This window comes from Vidua chalybeata, chromosome 8 (genome assembly GCF_026979565.1).
Source record: "Vidua chalybeata isolate OUT-0048 chromosome 8, bVidCha1 merged haplotype, whole genome shotgun sequence".
Lineage (NCBI taxonomy): Eukaryota > Metazoa > Chordata > Aves > Passeriformes > Viduidae > Vidua > Vidua chalybeata.
In genome coordinates this window covers 17,250,354-17,265,782 of record NC_071537.1, presented here as the reverse complement: position 1 = coordinate 17,265,782, position 15,429 = coordinate 17,250,354, and the positions used below count along the sequence as shown (strand labels likewise).

General features: G+C 42.2%; 1 protein-coding gene across 1 annotated transcript; it reads left to right on the top strand.

Annotated features, from left to right (window-relative positions):
* Window positions 1-1,825: 1,825 nt before the first annotated feature.
* LOC128791352 (lysosomal acid lipase/cholesteryl ester hydrolase-like) lies at window positions 1,826-14,854 on the top strand. Its single transcript, XM_053948951.1, has 10 exons — window positions 1,826-1,905; window positions 5,147-5,285; window positions 6,570-6,684; window positions 7,732-7,930; window positions 8,547-8,656; window positions 10,144-10,280; window positions 10,862-11,002; window positions 12,147-12,218; window positions 13,123-13,191; window positions 14,171-14,854. Exons 2-10 carry the CDS (start codon window positions 5,154-5,156, stop codon window positions 14,402-14,404), a joined length of 1,209 nt encoding a protein of 402 aa, XP_053804926.1. The 5' UTR covers window positions 1,826-1,905; window positions 5,147-5,153; the 3' UTR covers window positions 14,405-14,854.
* Window positions 14,855-15,429: the final 575 nt, after the last annotated feature.

Below are 15,429 nucleotides of genomic sequence, written 5' to 3'. Positions count from 1 at the left end.
AAAGAAACACAGTGCATTTAGGGGTTTCCTTTCAGCCTGACACCCTCATTCTCCTTTTCAATGAAATGTTAATGTGGGCCAAGTCTGGGATGCTAGCCAGCACAGTGCAGCTGTTGCACTGGGACAGTTCACTGGTGACACTGTAAGACCAAAGGACCAGTGTCTCACTCTGTAATGGTTCATTAGCCAAACAAATTAACCATGGCTGTTACCACTTCTGTACCTTTCCCTTGCAAGAGAAACAACAGGCCTTTTTCATCTACTGAGCCCACTGCTGAAGGCTGTCCTGTTGCCTTCTGTTTCACAAATATAACTAGAGTTTGATCCAAACAAAACAGTTCCCCTCCAGACAAGGACATTCCTTCCATCAAATACAAATTCCTGGAGGCAAATACCCTTCAGAGAGTCAATCTTTCAACTAACTCGCTGCTTGTAGGGAAAATGTATGACAACATGAGACCTGGTTTATAAGTTTTTCAATCCTTTCCATGCTAAATGCAATAGCATCATACCTGAGAGTAGGCAGAGCATTCCATAAAGTCACCAAGAAAGGAGTTTGCAATTGTACAGCTATCTTACAACCTGGGACATCATAGAGGAGACAGGGAGTTGAATTTTCTGGACAGTCAGGAAAAGCAGGTTGAGCAAACAGCATTGGACACATCATGAGGACTGTTGATCCCACCTTGGGACATGAGAAGAAGGGACATGTTGCAGAAGTCCTTCTGAGTGGTCAGTTTGTGGTTTGATGATACTTATTGTCACAGATATCAGAGAAGTCAAGTTATAATGCTTTTCACTGAGAAATTATCAAACTACCTTTCCCACTAGCCCAAACAATGTTCTTTACTTTGTATGTAAAGCAGAACTGTTACTGTGCTGTCACCAACATCCTCTTGTTTCACTCCTTTCCTTCCCCCAGTAGTCAAAGGCATCATACTATGCAATGGTGTTCCCAAGAACACATCCCTTTTATCTGGTGCTCTTCTAAATGCTCATCAGTCCATGATGAAACTCAAGTTCTCCTTGATAAGACACTTGTGAGTTAATTGGCTGAACAGGTTGATCCTCATGTAGGAGGATTCTATTTAGTTTATAGCCCAGCTGCCCAAGGACATGGAACAAGTCCTTCTGCCCATGGTCATCGAGCCAATCTCAGTGAGGACTGAGCCCTCTGGCTGACTACAGCTAACTCAGCCATTAAGCAAAGATCTCCAGATACCAACTTTTCAGAGGTGATGAAAATGGCTTAGGATAAACAAGAACCCTTGTTTGTTCCCTCACTGGGAAAAAGGTTACATGTTTTCAAGCCTTCTTTGGCACTGGTGTGTGATTAATGCAGAATGAGGTGGGTTTCATGAGTTGTGCTGCTCACTGGAAAACAGATTTAGGTCAGTCTGCAATGTTAAAGTTAACATAAACCAAAAGCAACACCAGAGACAGTGTTCTGGAGACACTATGTTGAGAAAAGCTGGACACTTCCTCCTTTTCATCTTAAAAGATTACATTTGAAGCAGCCTCTCAGTTGGGCAACAGTACCGATCAAGGTCTGCCACAGCCCCGGTGAGCTGCAACACCCAGGTCCCAGCTAAACATACTAACCACTGATTTATAGGTAGTCTCTACACTTGCCTGCTCCATGGTGCATTTTGGGGTGGTGAATTAAACCAGATCATCTTTTTCATCACAAAGATTTCCCCACTTCTGAAATACTGCCAAATCAGCACTCAAACACGCTCTGCAATATGTGTTGCCAGCTCATAACACTCACAGCTGCTTCCCTGAAGTGCTCATTTTGTTTTGACTTCCTTTTATCGGCGCAGGTTTCTGCCAGTGAATCAGTCTGTTGGTGGAGACGGACCAGTGACTGTAGCAGAAGACAGAAGCAAGGCAGTCAAAGCAGAGGTAAGTTACTTGTACATACATACTCATGGTCTCTTCCTCTGTTTCCTGTCTCCATAAAGATGCTTGCTTTTGTGCAGTTGCTTGTAAAAAGTAAGCAGTGTTTTTCCTCTCTCATCTGTAAGTCTATTGCTATGCACTGAAGTGCTTCTCTGCTTAAACTAGAAGACAAAGAAATTTGACCTGCACAAAAGGGAGAAAAAGAGAAACTATTTAATTTTCTTCCTACTTGTTTTCTTCCCTCTGAGAACAAGGGAATGAATGTGCAAGTATTGCAACAACGTGTGATCTGGACCTCCTGTTCCTTCTGTATAATGTGAGTGTACGTTTTCTTAGTGAGTAAGGCAGCAAATTCTCATGCATATTTAGTCACAGTTGCTCTTCTGGTTGGTGTGCGTATGCCTTACAGCTTCTATGAAGTAAATTTAGACTGCTTAAGGCACAAGGATAAAAGGAAAAAATGTAGAATGGCTTGCGTCTTAGCTTCACTAAATCTTCAAAGTACATAGAGGAACTTTCAAAGGCATTTCTCTCTCTGATATTTTTTCCATCTAAGCATATTCTTTTATGATAGTTTACCATGCTCAATAGTTACTTATGACTTCATCTCACTAGATGAAAACAGCTGTTCGCATCTCGTGTCTTTATTCCTAGAGTTTAAAGGAGCAGTGGACTGCCAAGGTTGAGGCTACTTGGGCCCCTGTATCTGAGTAAAAGATGAATATCTGGAAGTCCATAAGCTATGCCAGCTAAGCCAGATGATCACAGAGTTCATTGAGGAAAGTTACCTTAATAAGAGGAATAATTAAGCCTCTGCATTGCCTCAACTAATTTTGGTAGTGATGCGAAAACAAGCTGAGATATTAGCAGAACTTTTCCTTGCCAAATTGAAATTCCCAGTGCAGGGAGAGGCAGGTATGTTTTGCTCCACAGAACAGAGTAAAACAGCAGAAAGCAAAACAGAGTGCTGCACTGCCTGAGTATATAGTTGTGAGGCTTCCTGTTTTGACAAAAAAATTAAGAAGTATTTGATATACAAAGGGAATTTAATGAAGTGTGGTTTTATGCCAAATTTAAAATTCTGTGTGTTTCCAAATGCTGCCTCATTTCAATTGTTTGATGACTCATGAGGTTTGACTTCTTTAAGTTTGTTCAGTCAAATTTAAAGGTCAAATTGAAGATCACTAAAAGTCAAAACATATTTTCCTTGTTTACCTCTCTCTCATCCCACAAATTCTGTTCTTCTTCCCCATTATTTGATGGGGAATACTTCCTTATTTTCTCTTGATCTTGATATTGAACATTCCTGAGTACAAATAAACTTCACAGAGCATCATATCTTGTCATAACAGATGCCTTATGCTAGAAGCAGACTCAAGAAACATGTGGCTACATGAGAACCTCTGTTCATCATTAAAAATTGTATTCTCCATGTCTAATGTCTCGTTCCAAAAGACTTGTCTCCTGAGCCTGCTTAACTTTCTAACAAAAACTTTAAGATAGGAAGGTCTCCTATGAAATTCACTCACAAACCATGTTTGCTATGGCTACTGTGAAGCTACATGGACTCTGAAATGCTGACAGTCTCTTGCTGGCTGCTCCTGAACATGACACCAGCTGCCTTTGCCTGCCTTCCCCCCAGCAAGACTGAACCCTGTGGCCTTCCCTGTCCTCCCCTAACAAACAGTCCTCAGGAACTGCTGCGACCCCCATCACTGCACCATACCAGGCTTGTATCTCAGTGCTGGACTTGGCAGATATTTAACAATTACATCAAAAGTCAGTTAAAGGATGGACAGGATGGTGGACACAAATACACCATGGTCATAGAAACGTGTCCCTTCTGAGGAAGCCCAGCCTGCAAGAGCAGTGGTGTCCCCAGCCACTACTGGGGAGGCATTCTTACAAGATGCTGTGATCATCTGAAGACTTACACTGCATTAAGTCCCATGGATTCTAAATTTAACATTTAGGTCTCCTGCCTGATCTTTATGTTTTTTATATACATGCAGAATGACTACTACTCTTCTCTTCACAGACATCATTCTCTCCTTACACATTAAAGCACAGCACAAAACAAAAATTTGAGGTATGATGTATGATGTGGCTTTTCCTGAATACGTAAGCGCAGTACTGAGCTTCATGGACCAATCTTTTTTGTGCAGTTCTTCAGAATGAAGAAGCAAGGAGCACTGAATTTGTGAGCTCTTGCTTTCCACACAGATTTAACCTATAATCCCACACTCAGTAACTATCTAGGTCACAGAATGTGTTCTTCTCTTTTCTAAGAGATGGTTGTGTCAAAATTATCTTATTGAAAAACAGTCTGGGAAGTTCAGAGAGAGCAGTGTACCTGCACTCATTGATCTGGGTTCTAGAAAATAAAGACTAAAACCTGGAAGCATATCTATTTTACATGGAGTTGGCATAAACTGGTACTAGGTTGACTGCACTCTGTAATTTCTATTCAGAAATGCTAATCTGGAACCATCCATCATCCCAGGAAAGGGCAAGGTCTCACTTCCCCATGACCAATACAAGATTTGCACTATAGACAACCATTTCTAAGAGGTAATGGAGACAGGCCCTTGGCAGCACAAAGGCAGTCTCAGGATCTATTGCTCACTCCTCACGGCTGCTTGCCTGGTGGCCAAAAGGTAAAACTGACTAGGAACTGACTCATGAGAATTCTGGGGAGCCACACATAGTCACCTTGTTTGCTCCATATTCTCAGAGCAACTGATTTCAAACAGAACTTGATTATGTTCTGGGGCACATCACCCTATGAGGGAAGCACAAACTGGCACTGAATGTGCAAGCATGTTGCCCAACATCCATTAAATCTGTTCACAGAGTGCCTGAATTACTCCTGGTCCCTTCATGAGCTTCATTATCAGGTTCCTCCCCCCAGCACACCACTGAGAACACAAGAATAGCATTCAGTCCCAGAGGAAGAGAGGGCAAGCTTAAAGAGAGCCCATCCTGAACCTCTTTCACCTCATTCCTGAGGAGACAGGAAACAAACAGTGCTTTCTTCTCCCTTCACCTCTCCTGCTGGCAGAAGGGTGGAGACAGATAAAGGTAGACAAGCTGGGTGATGGTCATCTCAGGTGCTCACAGGTTCTTACTCTGGCAGCCCTTGGGGAACAGTTCTTAGGCAACCTTCAGGAGACTCTTGGGTCTTCCTGTGGAATACCACACCACTTCCTAACACAAACACCCCTGCATGTGTTCTTCCACACAGCCCCAAGATGTGGTGCCTCCTCGTGCTGCTCTGCTCCCAAGGAATTGCCTTTTCAGCAGGATTCACAGCAGCCTCCACTGCAGGTGTTGACACAAGCCGCTGCAAGAAGAGTCGCAACCCGGAATGTTTCATGAATGTTGTAAGTTGGGTCATCTTCTTTCCTTTTCTAAAGCTGCTCTGCCAGTTGCATAACTAACAGTCCTTGTCAGGAAAGCTAAGAAGAGCCCCTTCTGCATCTCCTGTTTTCCCAGCCTGCTGTTTCCAAAACCACTGCCTTGGGGCCACTCCCACCGTGAGGGCCGGCTCTGAACTTGCTGGGGACAGATGTGCCTCTTGCTCATTGCATGAGGACAGACATGTAGCACTGCAGTGGGGACTGCTGGCTGCTACCTTTGCTTCCAAGGCTAGGCAGCTCCCCAGAACCTCCTGAGGGGCACTGGAGATCCACACTACGTAATTTTGATCCCAGTGGCCAGACTCAGCCCTGGGCTGTGGACAGAGCACAGACTACTGCTCCAGTCCATACTAAACTGAACAACAGACTTTGCTGTCTACATTTAGGGTGAAGCCCAACAGATATATGATAAATGTGGAGCTGTGTCATGGCTCATGATACCTGTTTGCAGTCAGCTTTCTCAACAGGTGTTGATATTTCAGGCTACTGCATAACGGGAGGAATGCAAACCTGGCAAGAGAACAAGGAACCTTCCAGCACTAGCCTGGAAGAAACCTTGATTTTTTTATCCAGTCTGGGCTGCCACAGAGAAAAATTCCTTTGCAATGGAGGCAGAGGCTTAAGTGAAGCAAAAGCCTGCCCTTCCATAACAAACTGTTTGCTCAGAACATTGGTAAGGGAGGTTGAACCCCTTCCTCAGATTCTCACAATGCAAACTAATCAAAGATGCCTTGCCATGAGTCACCAAAGATTTCCTCAGAGTACATGCAAAATTAGGTGTAGGTGGTCCCATTAGTTCCTTTGACTCCACGCTTGTTTGCTGTGCCTGCATGACTTGCCTAACCACACTTTGCCGAGAAGGGATTCATTATGGACCATCCTCACAGCTATTGGCATTGTCCTATACAGATATGGCTGCATATTTAATCTGTAGAAAGGTACAATCTGTGTAAGACTTGCATAACATAACAAACTACTTCTCAGAAGGGAGTTGGTCATTCAGCACAGTTCTGCTTTGACCCATAATAGGGGGATAGGTACCAGACAACCACCATCTAAACAGGTCTGAAGAGGACTTTGCTTCATCTTTTTTACAAGACCTGTAATGTTTATTCTCAGGCATGGTCCCTGTGGCTGGAGCCTTGCTCTACCATCATAGCACATCCCACATCTGCACTGCTCATCTTGGTTAGGCTCTAGAGCAGGACAACTGGCACATTTAACAAACTCTCCTTTGGCTTTCCACAGAGTGAAATTATCAGATATCATGGATACCCCAGTGAGGACTATGAAGTTACAACAGAGGATGGATACATTCTTGCTGTTTACAGAATTCCTGCTGGGAGGAATGACCAAAATACAGGTGTGCCAGTTACAGAACACAAGGAAGATCTGAGAGCCAAGTCTTAGATGGATTCCCCATCCTTCCCCTTTTCCCCTGCAATGGCATGTTCTATACCTTTCCAGCTCCACAAGAGCACCTTGTCAGAAATGTGACTCGAATCCTGAACCTATCTGAAGTCCACACATTCAGTGACTCTGTCCTTATTTCAGACTTTCCTAATAATTTTGTTACATCCAAGGGTTGGAGGTTTTCTTCCCTCAAATGGTCTGGCAGGTAGGCTGGTAAACAGGATTTGAGGAGGTTTTGCCTTAGCAACTTAAATCATATACACATAAAATAGTAGTCTGACAACAAAGCCCTTGAGGTTAGGCATATGAATAATTCCCAGGCTTCTGAAGAACAGAGATATTCTTAAGGAAGGAGGAAAAAAATCAGGTTGTCAGTGAAAAGCAAATGCATTTCATCAGTTTCATCACATTTTCTGAATTGAATAAAAATTTCTAGCTGGAATTTGTGGTACCCTGGGTACTGTCACTTTGATTATTAGTCTTTGTTGGTATTATAGAATGATTTATTTGGATGCCTTCCCCTAACTGCATCTCCTTTGGAGATCATTTGGACTAGTCTGACTCTCAAAATAAGGCTAGCCAAGTTAGATCAGGGGCCTCTCAGCCCTGCTCAGTGGTTACTGAAGTGTCGATTTCCTTCTTTGGATTAATTTTTCTTTCTTTTCCATACACCATTGTGCCTTCAGCAATTTTCACCCTTGGGTAGATGATTTCAGCGTAGGGGCTGTAAGCTGGCTTCCAGTGCAAGAGGAAGTAGGACAGGCATCCTCAGTAAATTCATTATTTGCCAGACCTGTAGTAAAATGCTTATGAAATGTCATTAAATGGTTCCTGCTTGCATAGAAAAAATTCTTCAGGCTTCTCAAACCAGTATCTATGTATAGTTCTCCTCTGAGCTTCTAGAAAAAGGAAACCTCTCACAAACTGAACTCTGCACTCCAATATTAAATACACATTAATTGTTGTTACAATAAAAGTATATTTTAATCTTTTTCAGGGCAAAGGCCTGCAGTGTTCCTGCAACATGCTTTTCTAGGAGATGCTACTCACTGGATTTCCAACCTGCCCAACAACAGCTTGGGCTTTGTGCTCGCAGATGCTGGCTATGATGTCTGGTTGGGAAACAGCAGAGGGAACACCTGGTCTTTAAAACACAAGACCCTTAAGCCCTGCCAGAAGGAGTTCTGGCAGTTCAGGTACTCAGTAGAGAGACAAAGACTCAACATAGATACTCCAAGGGGACTAGATAGCTTCAGCTTGATGGCCTTTACCTAAACCAGCATCAGATCAGGACCTACACCGACCCAGGAGAGTAAAGAACCAGACAAAGATGGATGCTCACTACTACCCAGAGTTGGGAGCATTGGCTGGGGAAGAGATGTCAGAGACTGGGAAATGAAATGGGATGCTGAGGAAAAGGGAGACTGTACTGTGAGAGGGAGAGCAAGAGCCTCATCTGGAACACGCTGAGCAGGCTTGTCTAGAAATCTGATCTCTCACAGTTGAATTCAGCCAAGAGGGAAATGTTTTGTAGCCCATGCAGGTGAAAGCACTGATTAAATTCAGTTCCCCAAGGGCTGCAGCTGTCAGGTGAAACTGGCACCTCATCCACACAGAGCCCAAGGTGCCAGGCAGCCAGGCTGCACAGCTGCACCCCTCTGCCCACTTCCCCAGCTCAAGCAAGGATGCAGACACAGTGTGCAACCTCCTCCTTCAACGGGTCCTGCTTGGTGCAATGAACAAAACTGACAGTCAGTAACTCATGCTGGGATAGTCAAATTGTCTGCCAGCTTTTTGTGTTTCTCCCCACAGCTTCAATGAAATGGGTAAATATGATATTCCAGCAGAGCTGAACTTCATCATGAATAAAACTGGACAGAAGGATGTTTACTATATTGGTCACTCTGAAGGGTCAACTGCAGGTAATGTCAGGAGAATTACTGGCAACCATTTGTGTTCCTATTTGATCAGTAGTTGACTCTCTACACTAATTCTGTTGTTTTTCTTGTTTGTAGAGAGTTAGAAAAACATTGAGATTTTTCTGTGTTGAGATTTGGAAAATATGAAAAACTTTTCTAAAATCAGCTTTGGTTACCCTTAAGAAGCAAATAAACTTAATAGAAGATGCAGTGATAGTTCAACTTTTTCAATAATTACAGACAGCAGTAATTTACTGGGTACTTCTTGTACTGCTGTAGGGTATTTTTCTCAGCAATAGGCATTTTTATGAAGTTCTTTTGTATTAAGACAGAAAATTAGAATCATAGAATATCCTGAGCTGGAAGGGACATAGGATCATTGAAGTCCAACTCCTGGCCCTGCCCAAGCTAGCCCCAATGTGCCTAAGAGCATTGTTCAAACACTTCTCGAACTATGGCAGAATTGGTGCTGTGACCACTGCCCTGGGGAGCCTGTTCCTGTGAACAGGATGGAAAAACTAAAAAGATAAAACAGCCCCTATAATACATAATTTAAATGAATACATTTCTTTAAATCAAATTGCTCAAAGGCAAGGAAAAATAACCTTAAAATTACTAAGTCATGACATAGTTTCAATCTTACCATTTAAGTTGTAGTTCATGACTGGCTATAACTGGCCACACTGCTGTTTAAAAGCATAGTGTCAGAGACCAAAAATCAGGAAAGCAGAAACATTAATAGTTTGTTTTCTCTTAGGTCCAGCCTTTGTCATTACTCATTTCATGGCCTCTAAATGCTAACTTTCTTTTTTCTTTAATTGAAAGTTCTTGATGGTTATGGTTTATGTGTAAGATCCATGAATGGGCATTGATTAGAAAGGAGCCACTGCCAGTTATTAGTGTAAACCACCCAGAAAAAAACAGAAGGAATTGTGGAAAAATCATATATTGTCACAAATTCTGACCTTTTCTCTTTTTTTTTTTGCCTCTCATAAGAGTATTTAAGGACCCTCACAGCAAAACAAACCAAGCATCTAGGCTTTCTTCATCTGCCTGTGATGCAAGCAATCAATTGAAAATACTCAAAGCTCCCAGTATTCAGCTAATTATTCTATAGTTTCATAAGAGTATAAACATGTATCAATCTTTAGAGACTTTAATTCAAAAAACTCTTTTTGTATGAGAGTTTCATGAACTTTAGAGGGAATAATGTCTTCAAAACCTAACCAACATGTTGCCTATAAAAACAGTTCTGATAAAGACAATGCCCAGACATGCTTTAAACCTTAAAATGAACTTACCTCCCAAATAAAATTAGTTTCAGGATTTCGCTTCAACACTTTCCTTAAGTAAAACGTGCAGCACAAACACGAACAACAGACAGTGGGCTGCAAATCTACTATGATGTCTTGTTTGCTATCTGCTGTTCATGTATTTAATTTGTCTGTGGATATCTTCACTAACTCAGGCTGTCTCTTCTGTGTTTGCAGGCTTCATAGCATTTTATACATACCCTGAGCTGGCTAAACGGGTGAAAGTGTTCTTTGCTCTGGGCCCAGTAACTGCATGCCCACATGCTACAAGCCCTCTGGTTAAGTTAACAAATCTTCCTGAACCACTGCTCAGGGTATGTCATTTTTTCCTTCTAAGAGGTCCAGTGCCTGACTAATCTTCACAGGATTCCCTCAGCCTGAGGTCAAGTGTTCCCAAACAAGTGCTGACACTGAGCTTGGGATGAACTGAGTGCTCTTGAAAAAGCTGTTCCCAAACCCTGTGGTGAAAATACTTAGGATATAGAGCTTGTAGCAGCAGCTCCCAGTGAAGTAGGACACTTGTGAAACTCTGTCCTATTTTAGGATTCCTGCTGTTTAACTAAAATTTTGCTGGCTTCATGCAGGAGGAGTTAAACCAGAACTGCAATAACAGACATGACAATCTCTAGGACTTATTTAAAAATGAGTAGGCATTAGGGTCAGCACACTAGAAATGGAAGGATAGCTTGCTTGAGGATTGCTGATAGTAATATGAAGGAGGAACAATAAATGATACGCTGTGGGGAAGAGGGTGTTTTAAGGGGTACTGTGAGGGTAAGCTGTTCCAGCACTCTTTGAATATTGTGTTATGAAGGCTAGGCTATTAGCAACAATTTTCTGCATTAAATTCTTCTGGAACAAGAAAAAAAGGTGTTGCACTTTTCCTTCCCCTCAGTTAGTGTTTGGCTGCAAAGGAGCTGCACACCAGATCGAGTTTCTGAAAGGACCTGTGACACAGTTCTGTACAAGCCTGGATAAGTTTTGTGCCCATGTTCTCTGTTACATAGCTGGAGGCAGTGTAAAAAATATCAATGCTGTAAGTATATGCAATAACACCTACTCAGAGCAAAACTAAAGGGATTTTGGCAGTTGCACTTGTGCACTATATCCTTGTCTAGTTACTGTCACGTGTGTAAACATCCACAAAGCACAATGTCGTTCTCGGCAGAGCGAGGGAACGCCAGGACGTGGTGTACTGTCAGCAGTGGCAGCATGGCTAGGGCTACTGATGGGTGGGACCAACAGCTAGGCACATTCCAATGGCAGAAAGAAAGAACTGAGTTCAGACTGGAGCTGTACTGCACATGTCAGGATGTACCCCCTTTTGGGGCTAAGCCAACCAGATTTTTGTCACACACAGTTGTTCTTTAAAAAAGAGATTTGTCTCTTTGATGGAGTGATGGAGTCAGACTTCATGCCAATACAGCTGACAGTTCCCTTCCTTAGCATATAGACACTGGGGTCCTCTGAACACTCTGAACAAGGTAAAAGACAGGAGAAAAACCTCCTCTTCTTCCTAATTTTCAGACTATTTGCACCAAAAACTTGGTCCCAAAGAACTACTGTAAGGGGCATTTTCCTGGTTTTGTTGACCTTAGAACTGGGCTCAACAGCTCAATCCACAAGGTGTAGAGCTACAGAAAGCCCTTCCACTGTGCTGAGGAGTGCAGCACACCTAGAGTGGGATTCACAAAAACTTGTGCATCAGTCAGAGGGGACAGGAGAGACAGCAGAGTTTTCCCTCTGCTTGCCAGTACTTGGATGCTGTGGTGCCAATCCCCTTTACAGTGGCCAAAGTATGCAGAAGCTGGCCTGTATAATGTTTATTACTGCAGTGTCTGTAACAACTGGGCCCATTTTTTTCATCTATAATCCTTTTTAAAAGCACATATGGGAAAGCAGTTAGACTCAAAGGTTCAAATCAAAATCAATTGCAGCTTTTGAGTTGCAGAGCTGAACTATGAAGGATATTTCTTGCCTTGCTTAAGTCACTTAGGTGGTTCTCAGAGCAAGATAACATAGCTGAAGAATAATCCAGGGAGATGGAACTGGGACACCTCCCTAACAGAATTGTAAAAAATGTTTTGTAAGCTGACTTCTTTAATAGAAACTCTCTTCACAGTTTTATTCTGTCACAGCACTGGATCTCTGTCTCTATAAAATTTCTGCTTTCTCTCCAGAGTCGAGTAGATACGTACGTAGGACATTCCCCAGCTGGAACATCGGCACACAACATTTTTCATTGGCGACAGGTATAATTGTGCACTGACATGTAAACAATCTCTTACTACTGCTTTTTATGCAACTGACAGCCTACAGGGAAATCCAGAGGCTTTGGATTTGGGAAACTGACCATCATACCTTCTCACCTACTGCCATGAGCACCTGCACATTTAATGTGGTCTAGAATATAGATGTGCTCCTGAAGACAAAGATTCCCACAGTCAGTCCCACAGGATACAACTAGGCAGGAAATGGACACAAACCATGAACAGCTAGTGACTCTATGGTCTATTTTGCCAACCTCTAATGAAATCAAGTGGATGCAAAGCAAACACAGATAACAGGAAGATAGAACAGCAAAGACAATGCACCAGGCAGATTTTTAGCGCATATCCAGCTATTTAAATCCTGGAATCAAAGATTTTCTAAACTGACAGACACTGGGTTTCTCTCACCCTTTATTACCACTCACAAGTGAAATTACTTGTCATGTTTGTGCAAAAAAATTAAATTACCAAAACAAACAAATAACTCCAGGTATTCACTCACCAGTCCTGCAAGGCATATTACACAAGACCTGTAAAAGCCCTGGCACATTATGGACATTCAGGTTCTCTTTCCATGTGACAACTGGACCCAACTCTGCATGACAAACAGTGACCCCAACTGTAGTTACCTAAGGTAGTAAAACAAAATTTTAAGTAACAAAACATACTGAGGGTGGATCTGGACAGAAAGTTGGCAAGAGAAAAGGCAAGGATACCACTTACCCTGTGATCTATCCTCAGCACCCTGGAAGCCTGCAACCAGAGGAAGGTGTGGGAGTAACACAGTCCACTACCTGAGCCTTGACTTAATTCACAGGCAGGAATTACCCTCTGCACTCCACTCCTTAGTCTCTCATATCTTTTAATTTGTCTGTTCTTTTAACAGCTAGCACATACAGATCGGTTTCAAGCTTATGACTATGGCTCTAAGGAAAACATGAAGAAATACAACCAGGTAAGGCAAAATGGACTCCCTCAGACCTTACCCTTGAGTCTTGGTGAAACTAGTAATAGAAAAATTCAAATTTTAGCACCTGTGAGTACTAACAAGGGGGAGAGATAATGTTTCAGCTGAATCACACACAAGTGTAAAAGTCTATTCACAAACAAGGCGGAGATAGACCCTTACAGACAATTAACAGAAGTTCATTTTGTTTCCCCTACTGATGCTGGGATGTGCTCAATGACACGTCAACTTACATGTCATTCCAAAAATGAATAAGAACCACACCCAAGTCCTAGGACTGGGTGAGTACAGAGCTCTTTACTTGCCCAAAAATCCTCAAAGCCTGCCTTTTGTTTAAGAGAGGAAATGGATCTCACAGCTCCAGTGACCTTTCCAGTGAACTGGCAACCATTTCACTTTTAACCAGCACATTTGACTTGCACTATCCCATGCTGTACCAAAATGCTGTTTTTCACAAACAGAAAGGCTTCAGAGCTGCAATCAGTCACTTCTATCTCACACACTCAGAAATTTTCTAGGGTGAAATCATGAATGACCAAATTATTTCCTTTCTACTTCAGTTTCAAGCATGAAAACTAAGATTCAAAGTTGCACTCCGTGCACCCCAAAAAAGACTTATAGATTGCCTCACCCTGAATACACACAGGAAAAATCTCCACAGTCCTTGACTGATGAATACTGACATTGGTCATTCCATGGCCACACCTCTGAAGAGCATAAGTCAGGACCAAAACTGCAAGACAACCCTTAGCCATGCTTTATAGAAAGAACAGGATTAGGATGGGTCATTCCATAGGCAGGGAATGGGGTTAGGGCAATGAGCAATAAGAGGGTGGCCTTCATCCCTATGGTTTTACTGTGGACAGTGCAGAAGCAAAAGACAAAGAGAGGTGCTTGCACAGAAACCTCTCTCTAAACACAACTTTCATACAGCAGCATTCACTCAGGTCTACTCCCTGTCTTACAGACTGCTCCTCCTGAGTACAAGATAGAGGAGATAAAGACACCAATTGCTGTTTGGAGTGGTGGACAGGACACATTTGCAGACCCAACAGACATGGCAAGGCTGCTTTCTCGGATTACTAATCTCATTTACCATGAGAATTTTCCTGCATGGGGACATCTTGATTTCATCTGGGGCCTTGATGCAACTGAAAAAATGTATCTGAAAATCATTGAATTATTAAGAAAATATTTTTGAAACCATGAGCAGAGTGTTGATTGTAAAAACCTCCAAAATTTCTATTTGGCAATAAGGGTGGTATGTGGGGAAGAGGTAAACACACAGGCACACATAATGGATACTTCTATGGGTATTTATTTGTTCTTATTTATTTCTTGTTTTCCTCATAATTTGAGTTTTTCCATGGTGTTACTGTGACTGCTGTCTTCCTGAGAAGTCTGAGCTATATAAGAAAGAAAGCTGAAAACATGAATATATTTGAGTATATACTGAAGGGATCACTGAATTTCAAAATTTTTTATTTCTACAAGACTAATTTTCCTAAGCCTAAATTCTGTTTTCAGATAGATCTTATTTACACAATTGAGGCATTCTCATTCCCAATTTTTGTCTTCCTATGGAGACCCAAAAGTGTGATTTGATCAGTTCTCTGTTTAAATGAACAATTTTGTTTAAATTAAATTGTTGATCCTCTTGACAGAGAACCTGTCTTTTTTGTTTTCCCTCCTCAAATTACCCCTTAATGTAAACACAACCAAGAGATCTCCAAGCACAAGAAACTGAGCAGATAATAGATGACTACAAAATACCAAGGAATCCTACCTCAAAAAAAATTCATTGAAGTATTCCTCTGCCTCCCATGCCTACAAATCACCCAAATGTTTGTTCACACACATTGAACCCCTCATAGTTTCAAAGACCACAGATGGCAGCCGTGGAATAAGGAGATGTAGACCCATCCAGCAAGGTGCACTCCAGGCAATACAGCTTCCACCCTATGAATTACTCTTCACACTGGCCATGAAAGCTGTCAGCGTTCACTTTTACACAGCTCTCAGCTGCCAGCATTCACTTTTACACAGCTCTGTGTCTGGGCCATTCTTCATTCAAGCAGTTCCTAAAAAATGGTAAAGCAGTTGGATGCCCCTTCTGGCCATCAGCCCTAAGAGATGTTGTCTTCATAATTCATGCAAGTGCCTCCCCTCTTCTCACCTACAAGCTGATGTGGAGTGTCTGTCCCCAGACTGCACACAAAATGTTCA